Source organism: Cherax quadricarinatus, chromosome 39 (genome assembly GCF_038502225.1).
Source record: "Cherax quadricarinatus isolate ZL_2023a chromosome 39, ASM3850222v1, whole genome shotgun sequence".
NCBI classification, from domain to species: Eukaryota; Metazoa; Arthropoda; class Malacostraca; order Decapoda; family Parastacidae; genus Cherax; species Cherax quadricarinatus.
In genome coordinates, this window is record NC_091330.1 from 431,594 (window position 1) to 451,343 (window position 19,750).

At 40.0% G+C, this 19,750-nt stretch overlaps 1 protein-coding gene across 1 annotated transcript; it reads left to right on the top strand.

Annotated features, from left to right (window-relative positions):
- The first annotated feature begins 11,788 nt into the window (after positions 1-11,788).
- On the top strand, positions 11,789-15,318 carry LOC128696257 (ras-related and estrogen-regulated growth inhibitor-like protein). Its single transcript, XM_053787397.2, has 3 exons — positions 11,789-12,342; positions 14,132-14,310; positions 14,503-15,318. Exons 1-3 carry the CDS (start codon positions 12,207-12,209, stop codon positions 14,932-14,934), a joined length of 747 nt encoding a protein of 248 aa, XP_053643372.1. The 5' UTR covers positions 11,789-12,206; the 3' UTR covers positions 14,935-15,318.
- Positions 15,319-19,750: the final 4,432 nt, after the last annotated feature.

Sequence of the window (19,750 nt, forward strand, 5' to 3'; positions counted from 1 at the left end):
TCAATAAAGTATTCTAGTGTTTACATTTTGTGTCTTTTTTCAGTAACTTGTTGGTATCGCATACCAGTTTATTATTATAGATTTTGTTTAAAATCAAAGAGAAAACAAATAATTAAATTTTACTGAAAAAATAATGTTATTCATTCAATATTTCATAAAAGTTCCCAAAATCTTTTAAAGATTTTTTATGTACCTGTCGCATGTAATTTCCATGTACTGTGTTTTTCTTATATATATAAATTTTGTCCTAATCTTGGAATGCCCATGTTAAAGAAATTATTTTTCATTTTTTTTAAATTTCATCACTTTTTTTTACGTAGATAAAAGAAAAAAGGGAAAATTTATGCAGGAAATTATTCTGTATTTAGACCAGATCGTGGATGTTTTTGAAAATTAACCCGATCTTAAGATTTTCTCTTGTTTTTTTTCGCTTGTAAAATCTATTATCTACACACATAACCAAGGGGATGAGGGAGTGTGAGTCCCTAACAGATAAACAACAGTGGTCACAACTTTACCAAACTCTCGACGTACATTTCACAAGGAGTGTCGGCTGGTATACCTGGAGTATATCTAGATGGTGTTCCATGACGGTAATTCTGGAACAAAGGTAAGAATGAATGAGAGAGTGTTTTTATGCGGGAACGAAGTTGATATCATTGGTGCGAAATTTGACTCCGAACTGACCATGAAGAACCACGCTGTAAATCTTGCAAACAAGGGAACCAGGAAGCTTACAGCACTTCGACGTATCTCGCATCTGCTCGACAGTAGAGGTTGCAAGATTTTGTACCAGGCACAAGTACGCTCACACCTTGGGTATGCTCCACTTTCTTGGATTGCCTGCCCTCCGTTTCATCTGCGACTTCTTGCCAGAATAGAAAACAGCAAGACAACTCATCTCTCGCCTGGACCCAGCCTGGATGGATCTGTCAATTCAGCAGTCTTCAACACCAAAGGGATGTTGGTGGCCTTAACTGTTCTGTTTAAGGTCATTATTGTCAAATTACCATATTTAACTTCACTCCAAGGACAGCGGGAAGTGAGCTTCTACACAACAAGGCGGGCAGCAAACAACAACTTCACTCTGTATCCTCCTCCAGAACTTCACTTCACTTGAGATAATTTATTCTTAGGATGACTCGAGTCTGGAACATGTTACTGACAGCATAATAAAATAAAAGAAATTGCTGACCCACAGACGGCTCCAGCTTCATCTTGTTCCACATCTGTATGTCTCATAATAATAAAAAAAAAACAGGTAACAGCTCTTAGCTTATCAACAAAGCTAGTAAAAGTGAGGTGAGGTTGAAAGAGGAATAAGAAAAAGTGTTAGAATAAAAGAGACATAATGAATACTGATAAAAAGTAGAATGAAAGTTGAAAGATTAAAGAAGGGTAATGAGAGACGTAAAGAATTAGTGATGATGGGAGGAATAAATAGTCAGAACCAGAGGTACAGATTAATGATAAAATCGAAGAGACTGATAATAAGTCAGGGAATATAAGTAAAACAAGAACAAATGTAAATAGACAAGGACCACGGGTAAGAATCATAACCCTTCACAAAATAACAGATAGGGACCACAGATGAGAATTATAACCTTTCACAAAACAAGAGAGGAGGACCACGGATGAGAATCATAACCCTTCATAAGATAGGGACCACGAGTGAGAAATGTGTCAACAGATGAAAAAAAAAAAAGACCTCCCAGAAAAGGCCAACCACGCAATTTAATACTCCAATTCTTTCTCAGATTCCTCCAATTTCATTATGGAGAAAAAGCAAAACTCTGATATGCATTTAGTCTTCAATAAGTAAAGTAGGGCAGGCAGGAAGCAGCAACTCAAGATACGTTTCATTGATGTTATTGATGTCATCTCTGGTTAGAGATAGAGGAAAAATTTCTTTCGGAGTTATGAAATGTCACTGAAAGCTTTCGACATACCGAAGCTTTTATTAAATATAATTTTATATCACAGAGAATGTGATGGAGTGAGAGGGAGCGAGAGCGAGCGAGCGAGCGAGCGAGCAAGAGAGAGAGAGAGAGAGAGAGAGAGAGAGAGAGAGAGAGAGAGAGAGAGAAAAGTACATGTTACTAAGTTATGGTCTATACAGAGGCTCTCTACAGAGTAAAACTTAATTACTTTCTATTTATCACTACTGCTGAAGATGAAGTTAGGATAGCAAAGCAAAAGGCTCTCTCCTTAACCACCAGCCACACTGCAGTCCTGAGATAGTGTGGAGAAAGAGAACTAATATACTTAGAATATATATATATATATATATATATATATATATATATATATATATATATATATTATATATATATATATATATATATATATATATACATATATTCATGGGTATTAATAACAACAGGATGTGGAGGCTGGACTGCCCTGCGTAATATTCCTGTGAGTGGCTTTGAGGTATCTTATACTGTCGAAGTCCAGACTGAGGTTATAATTCTTTGTTGACTGCCTGGTCAATCATGCTCTTTCTGTTAGCGATCCGGGAGTTTACATACCTGTCACAACCGTATTAACTGAAATGCTTTTCACGTGTTTTACGTTCTCCCCACTAGAGAACTACACGTACATGTGTTGCACGTTACTTATTAATTAAAAAAATTAGCAACAACAAGCTCACCAATGATAATTATATTCGTAAGAATTGTCTTCTGTTATCTCGAGTACACGATGATTCCTTCAGTAGCCTCTTGACAGTAGGGCAACCCTTATCTGTGAGTAGCCTATGCATGGGCATGCTTCAGGTCTCTACCCTCTGCTGTCAAGGTCTTTAAATAAATTTTCCAGGCCCCAGGAAAAAATTACCTTTTTGTTAGCAAGTTGGTGGCTTTAATATTGTGTCTGATTGAAATCGACATATGCACGTGTTTGTAAAATATTTCTTAAATGCCTTCTGGAGGAAAGGGATTATGGCTACTGACGTGTGTCCAGTGGGGAGTATTAGTCATCGCTCGGTTATGTCTATTGTGACTTTGAAATCAATACTGAAAGCTTTGTTTGTGCAGGAGTGGAAGGTGTACAGAGGAAATCTGAGGGCAGGAAAAGATTTGTCGATGTATATTTGCTCGTCTATTATTACCCTTTCAGCCCTAAGATCTTATTGTGAGTAGAAATGTATGACGAGGAAAGATACCATAACGCATTGCTACTTGGATCATGACAGTAGAGCGAAACGTGTAGAGATCATTGGATTTTTTCTTGGGGCATTTATGATTTGTTGCCCAAAGCATTTCACAAAGGAATGTACTGTAAATATATCCAACTTGCTTTCACAAACTACAATTTTCTCCCTCTCATTCCCATTTCATTTATGAGTGTAAATGAGAAGCACAACGTATTCTGAAAAATCCCGAAGTTAACATCTCCTAGCAGATATGTCATATTCCCAATCTCCAATGCATTCAGCCACGTCTGCAAGATTTTCCCAGATGTGGATCTCAAAGATGTCACAATTTTAAGTACCAGCAACAAAACTATCCTCCTCCAAAAAAGTCTAATAACGCCTCAGACACCAGAGCAGGAGTCTACATCATTCCATATGGAGGTTGTGACAAGAGCTTCGGGGAGGTACAGCAACAGACCCATAAGAAGAGGATCAGTTAGCATAAATACGCAGGTCGCATTGATAATATCATTGCACACGTGTAGAATACTCTAATACTTAATTTTGGTAGGGAAAAAAGAGCAAATGATGGTAGCCAGAATTCCTTTAGGTTATCCGTAAATGCGACAGGTTGGTGTAACAACTACTGTTAGAACGCAGTGTTTTACAAGATAATTGGATTCGCAATACTTCCATTTATAAACAATTTAAGCACGTTGTAACTAAGAGTGCCAACATTTTACAAAAAAAAAGCGCAATATTTGCTTCAATTAGATAACGGTAATTAGTGAAAGTAGAAGTACATGTAGATACGTAGATTTTTAATAGTGAAAAATAGCGACGTCTGTATACTGAGAGAGCTAAAAATGGATTTTATACAACTAACAGCGTGTCTATTATTTGGGCTGTATTTCAGACTACTAAACCGCAATATAAGTACTACATTACATATACTGTAATATACCTAAGTAAACTTGCCCAACGTAAATAAAGAAAGAACATATTTAATGGGGAATCATACATACTTTACCCCTGGGATATCAAGGTGAGCGCCGAGCTCTAACAGTTCTTTCACTCTTTATTACCCAAGTTCCAGCATTAACATCATCACTGTGTTTTCTGAGGTGCAGGTGCGACATGCTATCACTTTATCCAAGATGATATAGATAAAAATAGTGTTTAATGTCTGAGAGCAGCTGGCGTCTCTTCTCTAGCATACATAAATAAATAAATCTGAGAGTGCAGTTACCTGGGAGTGGAAAGTCTCGGAAGTCATTAAAGGTATATCGAAGGTATGAAAGCTTAAGCCTGGGATTCTGGGATGCAACAGACGTTCCATATTAATGGTACAAGTACACCTTCTGGAGCGTTTGTACGGAATGAGTGGCTTAGAGACTCTTCATTATGAACTATTCAAAGAGATGCACTTGAAGATGGTCACTAAGGAGCCAGAAAATACAAGTGCTTGTGGTTTTGTCAAGAATCCTCGATGTCATACCGGGCTGAAGGCACGTACGATGTCCAGTATTACTACAATGTTCACCTTGGATTCATTCGGTGATTAGTGTCACATAGTGGAGAGGCTTAACAGGTCATCTGCAGAGAGACCTTTTCTGAAGCCATACTGACTGTCACCAAGTAGCTAGTGATAGTCATAAATAAGATGTCATTTGTCGTGAAATTGATAGGGGTGGCAATGGTTTGCAGCCGAACATCACTCGGTATTTTATTTTGTTAAGAAGTTAAGCCTGCTGGTCAGCACAACTATTCAACAGTCTTGGACTCCCCTTGTCCAGACTCAGGGATTTAGGATGTACCTCATCCTGTTTTACTTTTTTGCTCTCTCTCTCTTACACACACACACGCACACGCACACGCACACGCACATACACACACACACACACACACACACACACACACACACACACACACACACACACACACACACACACACAGTCATAGTACGTGGCGAGGTGTCAGAGTGGGCACCTGTGACCAGTGGGGTCCCACAGGGGTCAGTCCTAGGACCAGTGCTGTTTCTGGTATTTGTGAACGACATGACGGAAGGAATAGACTCTGAGGTGTCCCTGTTTGCAGATGACGTGAAGTTGATGAGAAGAATTCACTCGATCGAAGACCAGGCAGAACTACAAAGGGATCTGGACAGGCTGCAGACCTGGTCCAGCAATTGGCTCCTGGAGTTCAATCCCACCAAGTGCAAAGTCATGAAGATTGGGGAAGGGCAAAGAAGACCGCAGACGGAGTACAGTCTAGGGGGCCAGAGACTACAAACCTCACTCAAGGAAAAAGATCTTGGGGTGAGTATAACACCAGGCACATCTCCTGAAGCGCACATCAATCAAATAACTGCTGCAGCATATGGGTGCCTAGCAAACCTCAGAACAGCATTCCGACATCTTAATAAGGAATCGTTCAGGACCCTGTACACCGTGTACGTTAGGCCTATATTGGAGTATGCGGCACCAGTTTGGAACCCACACCTAGCCAAGCACGTAAAGAAACTAGAGAAAGTGCAAATGTTTGCAACAAGACTAGTCCCAGAGCTAAGAGGTATGTCCTACGAGGAGAGGTTAAGGGAAATCAACCTGACGACACTGGAGGACAGGAGAGATAGGGGGGACATGATAACGACATACAAAATACTGAGAGGAATTGACAAGGTGGACAAAGACAGGATGTTCCAGAGATTGGACACAGTAACAAGGGGATACAGTTGGAAGTTGAAGACACAGATGAATCACAGGGATGTTAGGAAGTATTTCTTCAGCCACAGAGTAGTCAGTAAGTGGAATAGTTTGGGAAGCGATGTAGTGGAGGCAGGATCCATACATAGCTTTAAGCAGAGGTATGATAAAGCTCACGGTTCAGAGAGAGTGACCTAGTAGCGATCAGTGAAGAGGCGGGGCCAGGAGCTCGGACTCGACCCCCGCAACCTCAACTAGGTGAGTACAACTAGGTGAGTACACACACACACATGAATACGATTTTAAAAGGTGATTTACCTCCAAGTTTGCATAGTTGCTGAAGAAATGAATTAAGGAAATGTGAACCATCAACGACAAAGTATTTGGAGAGGCCTGGACAAGCTGATGAATTGGTAAAAAGAGTTGGGGAAGAAAATCAATGTAGACCAATGCAAGGTACGAGTATAACTTTTATGGAAACCCACTCAGAGACAAAAGATGAAAAAAAATTAAATAAATTATTAATAATGACCTTAAATATTGTGAGAAATATCTTACTATCAACAGCATAGCCTTCATAGCAAGGATTTCTGAATGCAAAACACCAGAATCAATCCTAGCACTCCATTTTCAAAACGATACCCTGCTTTGGTTCCCGAAAAATATATTGAATATAACAAACTTTGAAGATTGAGACACTTATACAGCATATGGGAATCTTTATTCAGGAAACGTTTCGCCACACAGTGGCTTCATCAGTCCAATACAAAGAGGAAGGCGTAAGGAGAAGAGGAGTATGAGGTAATCAGTCCCTCAGCCTGGAGTCGATGTGTTCAGTCCATCAGTCCATTCAGTTCATTCAGTCGATGGACTGAACACATCGACTCCAGGCTGAGGGACTGATTACCTCATACTCCTCTTCTCCTTACGCCTTCCTCTTTGTATTGGACTGATGAAGCCACTGTGTGGCGAAACGTTTCCTTAATGAAGATTCCCATATGCTGTATAAGTGTCTCAATCTTCAACTTGTCGGTTTTTCAAACCATTCATACCATTCAAACCATAGTGGCCCGGTGGCCTGGTGGCTAAAGCTCCCGCTTCACACACGGAGGGCCCGGGTTCGATTCCCGGCGGGTGGAAACATTTCGACACGTTTCCTTACACCTGTTGTCCTGTTCACCTAGCAGCAAATAGGTACCTGGGTGTTAGTCGACTGGTGTGGGTCGCATCCTGGGGGACAAGATTAAGGACCCCAATGGAAATAAGTTAGACAGTCCTCGATGACGCACTGACTTTCTTGGGTTATCCTGGGTGGCTAACCCTCCGGGGTTAAAAATCCGAACGAAATCTTATCTTATCTTATCTTAACAAATTTTAGAGGGGTGTCCGGTTTGGAATCACTAAATATATTAAAGTTGACAGTGAACTTAAGAGTGCAAAGGAAAACAATAAAAGCTACATAATAAATAAGAAAAAATGCAAGAAGAAACATATTCTCACTCTGAAAACGAAGATTACGAGGTAACCTTGTACAAACCATTTAAGATAATAATCAAATTCGATATTCTCAAGAGAGTCATTTTGAATAGCATCGAGAATGTAACACAGTGAAACAAGCGAGTCAAGTTCATTGGCAAGTTGTTTAACATCAAGGTGCTTAGGAGATTTTTTAAAAGGTGAATTTGTAATGTTAATTTTGGACACGAAACCAAATACACCACGGAGTGGGCGATCATATGAGTGAAACATGCGTCTGCAGAAGTTTTCCATATCTCTTCACAAGCACCATGTCACTATTTGCATTTGGACATTTTCAGAGTAATTCCCTTTAGCTGTAAAAAATGTCACATACATGTCGTATACAAGTGTCTTGATAATTGTAATATTTTCATGCTATGAGAGTACAAGTTGTCCCCCTTCCCTCCCAAAAATGCAGATATATTGACAAAATACGAGACAGCAAGATGACTGTGCGGTAGCAGTTATGTGACATTAGATCCTCCAATGTAATGCAAGGTTGAAAATATTGTAAACATATTACTGATATCTTGTTGAAGGGGGTAATCTCATTTGCAAGAGAATTTCTTGAAATTTTTATTTATATAGCATACAGTTCAGAGAACAGCTGGGTTACCGAGTCTGTTAATCCAAACAAATAATTAATTTGAAAAAAAAAAATCATACAGAACGATATTTTCCAGGTATCAAATCACATTAAAAGTAGCTTCGAGTGTAATAAATATATATTGCCATTGTTGACGTGGCTTGTAGCGAAGTATCAAGTTATTTCTAAGGAGTACCTCTGCTTGCTCCTCACTCTTGCCACCTCTGCAATCAAGGTTAGAATTAATATATAGCAGAGTCCAAAGATTGGGACGTTGTGTTTCGTCTGTATATAAAAAAGAAGGCTGTCCAAGAGAAACCTGACTTCTTAAATTAAGAAGACTTTTGAAGCCCAAATAATACCAGGCTGCTGACATCTGATCCCGATAACAAATTAATCAGAAGTTCTGAGTGCCACGGATGGATTAAAAATAACATATCCTTTTCTAAGAAAAATATTAACACATCTGATGTGTCAGGTGATGATATTATATGTAAACGAAAAGGCTGTAAAGTAAGCTGGAAATGATATGCGAATTGTCGCGATTTTTTTATTTTGACTCAAAACACAAATTTATTAGGTTCCATCACTCATCTTGTGGGTATACGTTCTTTCTTCAAGGCTGCATATAATTCAATGTGCCTAATTAATGTACTACTGGAACTATTATCTTCGTACTTGTAATAATATCCAGCTAGTAGCAACGTCCAGTGACTCATCACGTCTTTTCACATTCTCTTAAAGCTATATGATAATCCGTTGTGCTTAATTTTCGTTTTCGTATCAGTAATACAATGGGAAAACTGGAGAATCGGAGAGAACTTAATACATTAACTAAGCTTTGTAAAACTGTTGATCTTCCTCTCTCTCTGGCAATTCTTTTATTTTTATATAATCCATTCACCTCTTTTCCCATTAGTTTAATTAATGTACTCTTCTTGTTCGTAAACAAGTCCTGAACGACTATGTTCTGTCTTACTCTCGTTCCAGGAGAGGAGCCAGAAGTTTTATGTAGGAGGGATTTGGGTGTAGCAATCTGGTTGGAGGAGGTGGGGCTGGCTAGAGGACTTGCCTAGAAACAGCGTTATTATTTTTATTTGAGGGACCTTGGGGCTGAAGGAATTTTGAGGGCTTTCCCCCCTTGGTACTGCCCCTGACTGTTTCCCATCCCACTGTAATTTTAATAAATGCTGATTGGTAAAATCCTCATAACACGATTGCATGCAACTCTTGTAACGTTCAAGATTCGAGCCCAAGGTAAGCCAGTGCTTGCAGATAAATGCTCTAACCACTCAACAATATTGAAATATTCCTATACATATACCTGGAAATATTTCTAGTTGGACTACTCTGATTAGTCCAGGATAGTACAGTGGTTAGAACTCTTTTCGGCTAGTTTTAGGACTAGCTTGCCAAGGATTCGAATCCTCGCCCCTGATCTGTACTCGAACTGCAGACTAAATGTGTTCCTTATACCTGTTTCCTGGGTAATTCTCTTCAGTGGTGAATGTTATGTTCCGCACACTTTATCCGCCGGTAATGTCTTCAGTGTTATATAGTGTGCTCATTATTTCTCTCTCACAGCCTCTTGTCTTCACACTTTCACTAGACCCTAAATTTTCCTTACCCTAGTTACCCCTTACCTTGTGACCACTAAGTCAACACATTAACCCTACACTTGTTTTAGGTAAGCTATGGTTCCTCTGGCCTTCATGCCAGTCAGCACAAACCAGGGTTTCACGCTGTTTTCTCGCAATATTTTCACGCTTTTATTTTTGCTAAATATCGGATTTTTTTTAAATGAGCAACAAACTGTACACAGCTCCACATGTGGGCGATCGAAACAAGATGTCACACACACACACACACACCAGGAGCTTGGACTCGACCCCTGCAACCTTAACTAGGTGAGTACACACACACACACACACACACACACACACACACACACACACACACACACACACACACACACACACACACACACACACACACGCACACACACACACACACACACACACACACACACACACACACACACACACACACACACACACACAAACAAACATGACTGTCTCATACACAAAATAATTGGAATTGTTATGGTGACATCTCCATTATCACAGCGAGGCAAAGCAAATTAAATATATAGGAGAAAAAAAAAAAGAGGGAGAGAGAAATCTGAACTACATTATATTTCAAGGAATACATAATATCATTATTTCTACAAGTACATGTACAATGTATACAGGCCTAGATGACATCAATGACCTACCACTATATAGAAAGACCCTTGTGGAGAAATTTTCTCCAAGACGGGGGTATCAGCCCCCTTCAGCCCCTTTCAGCCCTGAGGAGCCCAGCCCTCTCAGAAGGGGCAAACATCTTGTTTACTGCTACAGCAAGTAACTGATCCCAGATGCAATACGAGTATGTGACTTGGTCAAGCGACCGTCGCTCCTTGCAAGGGTCCAGTGCTGCAAAGTGTAGTTTAATAAGAGACAGTCCATCTCTTAGCAGAACAATTAAGGAAAATCCTGCTCCCACTTTATTACCATGATAAAGATAGTGTTCATTGTTGTCTATGCTCAAGACAGCAAGAATCAAGCATTCTGCTTTGCTTCATGGAGGAAGTTTGGCAAGGAAGCAAAAAGTACTAGGTCAGCTTTTCCTTTATGTTCTAGGGGCATTGCAGCGGCCTAAGAGGCTGTGAGGTCAGATTACTTTTGACCCTACTGAGAGAGAGAGACATTGACGTGCTGGGATAACCAACAAAGAACACTGTTCCGCGCGTTTTGCACAAAAGAATCTCAATAAACACTTACAGAGAAGTGTGATCAGCTTCTTTAGTGACATTATGGTGTGAATAATTATTGATGAACAGTGTAACAACGAGTGTTGCGATCCAACAGAGTGTAGTGCGACATTCTTTAAAGAACACTATTCTTCAATCAAGACATCGGATATCCGGGCGTAACTACGGGTCAGATACATATACCCAGGTAAGTGTACTAACTCGTGATGTACCACTATTGACTGTGCAATTGAGTATAAAGTTGCGAGTTAGTCACTTATCATAAACCCCGGTGATAAGTGGACCTTTGAGTCCACACAAGTAAGTGTTGTCAGCAATCAGTGTCTGATATATGCTGACATAACACCCCCTACGGGTAATTTATGATCATACATAATATACTCTCTTACAGTCTGTTGCGAAGTGGTTATGACTTCTCAAGACCTCGCCTGCAGGGGCGGCTGTGCAAGCGATGAGCTGTCTTACCAAGCTAAGTTCCCCCTATATTTAATCTTTAACCTTAGCTGGTAAACCATTTCTCAACAACCCTTGTTATGCTGAGCATTTCGGGCAAATTAGGTCAGTTTTGCTCCAGGATGCGACCCACTAGTCGACTAACACCCAGGTACCCATTTTATACTGATAGGTGAGCATGGACAGCAGGTGTCTTATGGAAATACGTCCAAATGTTTTCCATCCCTACCGGGAATTCGAACTCCGGACCTCACTGTGTGAGTACAGTGCGCTACTGATCGAGCTACGGGACACCATACATACATAAATGCATACATAAATATATGTATGCAAATTCATTATTGCACTAGGATTTCGATTTAAAACTACATTACATGCCTTAGGAGGAGGGAGAGTGAGAGAGAGAGGTTATGGGAGGGAGGGAAGGAGGCAGAGGAAGGGGGAGGAAGGAACGGAGGCATAGAAAGAAGGAAGGAAGGAGGGAGGGAGGGAGGGAGGGAGGGAGGGAGGGAGGGAGGGACTAGTGGAGTTGACATCAATACACAGCAGCAACCTCCCACTGGTGGCTAGGCGGGCAGGAGCAGACTCTCACAGTCACAGGGAGCTGCGTGGTGCTGCCGTGCGCGAGGGGAACCAACCGCGGATATAAATACAACCCACTCGACTAGCTGCACCAGTCCAGGCTCTCCCCTCCTTGTTGTCACTTGTCCTAGCGGAGCCAACAGGTGTGATCTCTTGTGTAACATCCTCGCTGAGTGAGTGATAGTGGAGAGACTTACCGTTGGAGGCAGTAAAGCAACACTGCCGCCACTAACCGTGCATTGTGTTGGTGATAAATCATCCAAGATTGCTCCAAACGGGAATCAAGCGCTTGCCTGCATTCCTCTGTGGATATTAGAGGATATAAAAAATTGCATCAGAAGATCAACGAGCACAAAAGGCGCGGTGAATAAAAGCAGTGTAGTGTGTAGAGGCCAGAGTTGCAGAGTGAATATGAAAGACGACAGAAACTCTAGTCCAAGTGGACCGCTGAGAGTGGCGGTGGTGGGGTCAAGTGAAGTGGGCAAGTCTGCCCTCACCGTCAGATACCTTACTAAGAGGTTCATCGGAGAGTACAGATCAGATACAGGTGAGGCGCTCTCCCTCATAGTATGTTTGTTGCCTTTACAACTTGTCAGTCCGCTTTATAAACAGTGAATCAGTAAGCTCAAGTGTTATATATACTGTGAATCATGAAGCTCAAGTGTTACATGTACTGTGAATGATGGAGTACAACTGTCGTATGTGTTTTGTTCCATGGAGTACAAGCGTCATGTGTTTCAAGGAGTCCAGGTGTCATATGTATTATGAATTATAGGATACAAGTGTTATGAATTATAGGATACAAGTGTCATATGGTTTGTGTCTTGGTGCAAAAATGTCATTCGTATGTGTTGTGTTTGTTGGAGTACGAGTGTAATATGTTCTGTCTCATCAAACAAAGGTGTCACTCATATTTGGTGTACTTCTGGGAATACAAGTCATATGTATTTGTTTTTCCTAGGGGTAGAAGTTTCATGTGCTGTTTGTTGGAGTACAAGTGTTTCATGTGTTTTGTTTAGTAGAGTACAAGTGTCATATGTATTGTCTCGTGGAGTACTAGTGTCATATGTAGTTTCGTCGAGTACAAGTGTCATGTACTGTCTCGTGGAGTACAAGTGTCATATGTACTGTCTCGTGGAGTACAAGTGTCATATGTACTGTCTCGTGGAGTACAAGTGTCATATGTACTGTCTCGTGGAGTACAAGTGCCAGATGTGTTGTCTCTTACTGAGCTCTTGTATCATAATTATTTGTTGTATTTCTTATAATACGCTTAAGTTGTTTTAAAGCCCGTCGATTGAACGAAAATCTATAGGGCCGCGATTAACGTAAACACTAAGAGCAATTATTTTTTTCATTTCTTTCACAGGGACTAAACCCTCAGTATATGTGTATTGAGATATATCTCTCTTTGGTGTATATTCCTCGTATTGTCAAATAATGATAATGTGAAAGTTAACTTGTATTAAATATTAAATGTGTATGTGTTATAATTGTTATTGCCAACGTTTCTGCAGATTATGTGACATTTTCAAGGAAATTAAATTTAAAAAATCAGACTCTGCACAAAAATCAAAAGAATTGTTTATTATTATAATGAAATTGTTTACTCGGGCACTAATAATTCACAGTACATAAAAATAGCTAGGAACTATTGACGTGTGCCCTTTCACTACACCTAAACTTAGACATGTATCCAAGAAGTTTCACACGCACACACTCTTTCTCGTTTCACTTCAGTTCTAAAGGTTTCTCACACATGGAAGTTATTAGGATCAAACTTGCCTAGTTCTTTGAACACTTCTTGTGTTGTTGAAGAAAGTTATAATGATGACATTTTTATACCTACACGGCGTCTAACATTCCTTCACTTCTGTTGCTATAGACATATGTAGATAAAAGACATTCATCATTTGTAAAACCGTCACTGAATAACGTAAACATCTATAAGAACCATCGATGGAATAATACAGGAATCAGGTATATATATTCCAAAGTGTTGATTGTAACACATTTTCAACAATATTACAAGGTAGTTTAAACTCTCTGTAAACCTCATCATGTGAATATTCGCATTAAAAATTGTTTTAATGACCAGAATATATTTATGAAAAATATTTATTTACAAGTTTCTCGCTTTTTCTAAGGCTTACTATATTTAAACCTGTGCAATGACGCAAGTGCATCACATCTCACAATAATTTATAAAGGTCACAGCTGAATTGTACCGGTTACTTTTCTAACGTGTTAGAAACATGTGTCCGAGATATAATGAGTAGACAAAATCTGCGACTTCAAGAATGCACTATTTACGTTGGTGTTCTGTGTTGTTACAGATATGCTGTACAAGTGTGTGCTGCAGGTAGACGGGGCGCCTCAACCAGTGGAGATTATGGACACCTGGGCCAGCTGTGACGAATCTTCTGACGCTCACTTACAGTGGGCTGAGGCCTTCATAGTGGTCTACGCTATTACTGATAAAGAATCCTACAGATGGGCCGCCAATACTCTCCAGGTAATTGTCACACTCTTCAAAACTTCCAGTTTTGAGTCGGTGATATTGCAACATTTGACAATCAGTACTTTAAAACACATTCAGTTACTTCATGTATCATATTTCTTAAGCAATTTTTACTTATTTTTGTGCAATAAAAAATTATCAGGTAAAAATGCCAAATACTTAATTTGTCTTTTGCTACTTTTTCAGGAATTGTCTGGTCGGCGGTCGTCAGCCAGTGTGCTGATGCTGGGAAACAAGAGTGACTTGGGCCACCTGCGAGAGGTAGAGGAGGTAGAGGCCAGGACGCTAGCTCTCACCCATGCTGCTCGCTTCTCTGAGGTCTCTACGGCTGAGAGTTGTACCACCGTCTCACAAGTTCTCGATAATTTCATCAAAGAAGTCAAGGCTCAGCGTAACGGTAACCAGAGCGGAGGGTCTCCCAAACTTCGCAAGATTTCCGTAACCAAAATGCTTGGATCTCTGATTGGCCGTAACTCTCCGCCGCCCAGACCCATGACTCATCTCATCATTCTGGACAAGGAAGAACGTAACAAGTTGCACATGCCAATGAGACGGTTGTGTAGGCCTTGCCTGAGGCCTGCCCACTCTCTACCCTGCTCGCCTCATACAGCAGTCTGACCACCACTCTCTCTCTCAAACTTCAGTCATTCCCTCATTAAGCCAACGTTGAAATTATTGAAGCTAAGATTTTTACTATCATACGCTGAGACATTGTAAACACAGGATGTATTTTACCTGCTTGACTAGCAGACACACCAATGACGTTCAAAATCAGGTTTCCAATCGTCCCACACTTAAGATTATCCTTAATTTGCCCCTCCTGGCATTTATTCTATTTTCGGGGGTTTCAGCGCTCTATTCAATGCTTTTTGAAACGATACCAAAGACTTGAGTGTTGTTCTTATTGTTAACGCGTGCTTGTACACCTACATCTGTGATAACATTTTTTGTACCTAAGCTTCAGAAAGTTTCTATATTTTGTAATAAAACAAATCTCAATTATTTTCACGTTTTATATTCCCACACCTAAACCAAAATAAAATAAAATATGCAAATAAGATATATATCTTATATACAGGTCAGTTATGCCTACATATGCACTGATCAGTTATACCTACACACATGTAGTGATCAGTTATGCTTACACTTATGTTGTGATCAGGTATGCCCACAGATGTGATCAGTTATACCTTCACACACATGTAGTGCATGTATGACTACACGTAGTGCATGTATGACTACACGTATACAGTTACGTATACACCGAGAAAACTGTGTAGGATATACAGTAATTACTAATCTTATTCCTACATGTATAATGCTATATTTCCTAATGAGAATGAGAGATAAAATATACATTATACTGAGAATACAGGCATATACATTACCAGTTAAAAGATTGCTATAATACATACTTTATGTATGTATTCTATTATTATTATTATAACCCACATGGGTTATACAGCAACTTGAGAATGGGAAGTAATCGGGTTCGATCTAAGGGGAGAAAAGGTGAAGTTCAGCTCAAGCTCCTGGACTAACCTTTAACTATCAGTCGACTGACGTGTCTTTGCAGCCTCCGGCTCTCTCATCATCTGCTTTTTGGTGCATCTCTTAAATTTCCTTCAACAATCTTCTCATTTTATTTCTAGAATCTTTCCACTTTATTACAAGAATCTTCTCACTCCCAGAATTTACTCACTTTACTTCCAGAATCTTCCCATTCTATTTCCACAATCTTCCCACTTTATTTCCACAATCTTCTGACTTTACTTACACAAACTTCTCATTGTTATTAAAAGAACCTCGAAGGTCAGTACTCAATTTCTGAATTGGAAGTTATTTATACGTTCATTAACCGAAGCAACAATGACGTTATGAAGCCCCAAAAAGAAGTCTTAAGACCCTTAAATCAGATCATGAACGCTGACTTAGAGATCAGGTGAGCTGAATGGAGGATCCCTCATGCTCAGCACACCAGTCATGAAAGGTTTGCTCAACCGCAGCGGTTCCTAAACGTCTGCCACTTCACATTTTGTATTGTCAACCTGGTATCCCTTTATAGAGATGCTACAAAAAATATCTCTACGGAAAAATCCCTTGAAACAAAATGACAGACGGAACAATATGCTTATAAAATAAAGAATATATAACCTGTGAAACGAAAGCACATGACACTTGTTATGGTTCCTGGAAAATTCAGTCTGAAGGATGTACCTGCTTACTGAAAGCCCGAGCTTCAGTTCCGAACTAGTTAATAGTCCAAGTCGGACCGAAACGTCGTCATAAATTTCTTTCTCCTACGTGGCCCCGTGGCCTAGTGGCTAAAGCTCTCGCTTCACACGGCCAGGGTCCAGTTCGATTCCCGACTAGGGTAGAAACATTGGGCGTGTTTCCTTACACCGGTTGTCTATGTTCCCCATCAGTAAAATGGGTATCTGGCTTTCTGTATAGTAGTATGTCACTGATGTCAGCTAGGCCTGTATACCTTGCACACGTACTTGTACAAATAAAGATTTTTATCATGTGCGGGTTATCTGTGTATTCCGATTGTTGTTGATGACAGAGACACCATGAAGTCACCCCCCTCAAAGAGCCATGCGCAAAATTTTTTATCAACGATGCCAAAACAGAATCCAAGCTCACATGGAACCTTTTGCAAATCTTAAAAGCTTTGTTATAATCTTAATGTCAACTAGTGGGGTACGACTGGGTCATGTGTGACCAGAGTTTAGTCACTATCGGGAACAGTTGAGTCATTAAAAAATCTACAAATTCCTCTTGCTCACTCTCAGGAAGTGAGTTCACATCCAGAGTGAATTAGTTAAACGAGAATTTTATGTAAGTCTGAGAAGACTTAATTTCATTACGCAAGGAAGACGTGTGATTCTGAATAAGCTGACTGAGGTCAGTAGAATCAGATTCTCCGTCCTTAAGAACTGTCACCAAATTTTCAAACATTTGAAATTTTCCTACCGCTACATTTTATACCCACATTCCCAGATTAATAACGTTCTAATTTAATCAGTGACATTAATTAATACACAAATAATCCGCATGTAGAAGACTGAAACTTATGACGACGTTTCGGTCCGATTTAGACCATTAACTAGTCACACACACAGCGTTAAGGGAAGGCAGCCAGAATATATACGAAGATGGGGGGGGGGACGGGAGTAGTGTAACGAAAAGAAAGTATAAGTAGTAGTAGTAGTAGTGATGGTAGTAGTGGTGGTGGTTCTAGTAGCAGTGGTGATGGTGGTGGCGGTGGTAGTAGTAGTAGTAGTAGTAGTAGTAGTAGTAGTAGTAGTAGTAGTAGTAGTAGTAGTAGTAGTAGTAGTAGTAGTAGTAATAGTAGTTGTTGTTGTGAATGGTGTTTGTAGAGACGTATTCACTGTTTATTCTGACGATAAAATATGCCATTCAGGTATCTGTTGAGGTCTTGACAGATTTCTGTAGAAAACCTGAGATTGTGTCTTGCCATCTCAAGAAAAAGCATTCAGCTATGTTTTCTCTCAAGGCTTCAACTCTAGCAACTACACTTCCTCGTAAGAGACTCCGTACTAAGTGTCGAAAAGTAGTACATAATGTTTATCAATAAAAATTTGGCACAACAGACGAAAGAAATGACTCTTCACTACACTGGACTTAACGAGGTTTACTATTTGACTACATCATCAAGGACCTCTCAAAGCTCACGTAACAGTGTTATGGATGATAAGGAATATCGATGAATTTTGCAATTTATTGTTTGATGGTTTACCTCTTTCATTCGGCCTGTAAATCCTGAGCAAACGCTAAGTATATCTGCTGCATCAGACATGCATGCATAGAAATTCTTCCAACACATTCCCTCATTCTTGAAGAATGAGGGGACCACTTGGAAAATATCTTCTCTTGTTGAGGCCCCTTATAAAATGACGTAACAGGAATACTTCATGTCTCTATAATTGATATACCTTGCGAACGAAGGTAACTGAGCACAACTACGCACATCTGTTGATTCTTGAGCTGTACTGAAAAGTTGCTGTTAAGAATTTTCTTGATCTCAGCAAAAAACTTCTTGTTTGATATCTGCCACATCAGAAATTCTCAACTGAACTGTGTTGTTTGATACAGGTGCAGAATCTATTTTCCATTCATCATTATCTCCAGTCATACTTTGCAACAGGAAAGAATAACGGCTTCAACAACTGAGCGTGCTTTCTTTTCCCTTGCAATGTTACCTTGTATGAGGCAAGAAGCTCCGCATGAGACCGTTGATGCAATTGACCAGAATGATCGAAACCTCGCTTCAATCCGGCTTCATACGTTTGAAAGTTAACATCCTTATCTTTTCAGGTAGGATGGCAGACACAAAATCTGACAGAACCTTGCAACACTGTTGTTGTGGATACCCTGCTGCTTTAATGATGAAAGTGAGGTTGTACCGAATGCAATTTTCATGGCACTGTTGACTATGCCATATCAAGCCATAAAAAACATGCTAAGTTATAAGCTTTACTCCTTTTTTTAATATATTTTAATTTTACGGTTTACCAAAAAAAAAAAACAGTTAAGATAACGAGGTACAATGTTAATTGCAGTAAATGAGTTGTGCTAGCCTAGTAGCATACCAAAACATATTTTTTTTTTCAACATGTCGGCCGTTTCCCACCGAGGCATGATGGCCCAAAGAAAGAGCGAAACACTTTCACCAACATTTAACACTTTCGCCATCATTCACACTTAATCACTGTCTTTGCAGAGGTGCTCAGATACGACAGTTTAGATGTCACTCCAAACAATGAATATCCCAAACCCCTCCTTTAAAGTGCAGGGCATTGTACTTCCCACCTCCAGGACTCAAGTCCGGCTAACTGGTTTCCCTGAATCCCTTCACAAAATATTACCCTACTCACACTACAAGAGTTCGTCAAGTCCCAAAAACCATTCGTCTCCATTCATTCTTATCTAATATGCTCACACATGCCTCCCGTATGTCCAAGGCCCTTGCACACAAAACCTCTGTTACTCCCTCCCTCCATCCTTTCCTAGGACGACCCCTACCCCTTCCTCCCCTACACTACAGATTTATAAACCCTCAAAGTGATCCTATTTTGCTCCAACCTCTCTAAATGACCAAACCACCTCAACAACCCCTCTTCAATCCTCTGACTAATACTTTTAGTAACTCCACACCTCCTAATTTCCGCATTACGAATTCTCTGCACAATATTTACACCACAAATTGCCCTCAGACACATCACTGCCTCCAGCCTCCTCCTTGCTGCACCATTTATAATTCATGCTTCGCATCCATATAAGAGTGTTGGGACCACTATACTCTCATTCATTCTCTGCCTCTACGGATAACGTTATTCGTCTCCACAGAACATAAGTATAGTTTGTATATCAAAATTTTTCATCTTAATGCTACTGTCAGCATAACAGT

What these genes read in the sequence shown, in the direction of transcription:
- LOC128696257 (XM_053787397.2), top strand. Translation starts at nt 12,207, where the DNA reads ATGAAAGACGACAGAAACTCTAGTCCAAGTGGACCGCTGAGAGTGGCG. An exon ending in AGAGTACAGATCAGATACAG is followed by an intron (nt 12,343 to 14,131) that starts GTGAGGCGCTCT and finishes GTGTTGTTACAG; the next exon opens with ATATGCTGTACAAGTGTGTG. An exon ending in GGGCCGCCAATACTCTCCAG is followed by an intron (nt 14,311 to 14,502) that starts GTAATTGTCACA and finishes CTACTTTTTCAG; the next exon opens with GAATTGTCTGGTCGGCGGTC.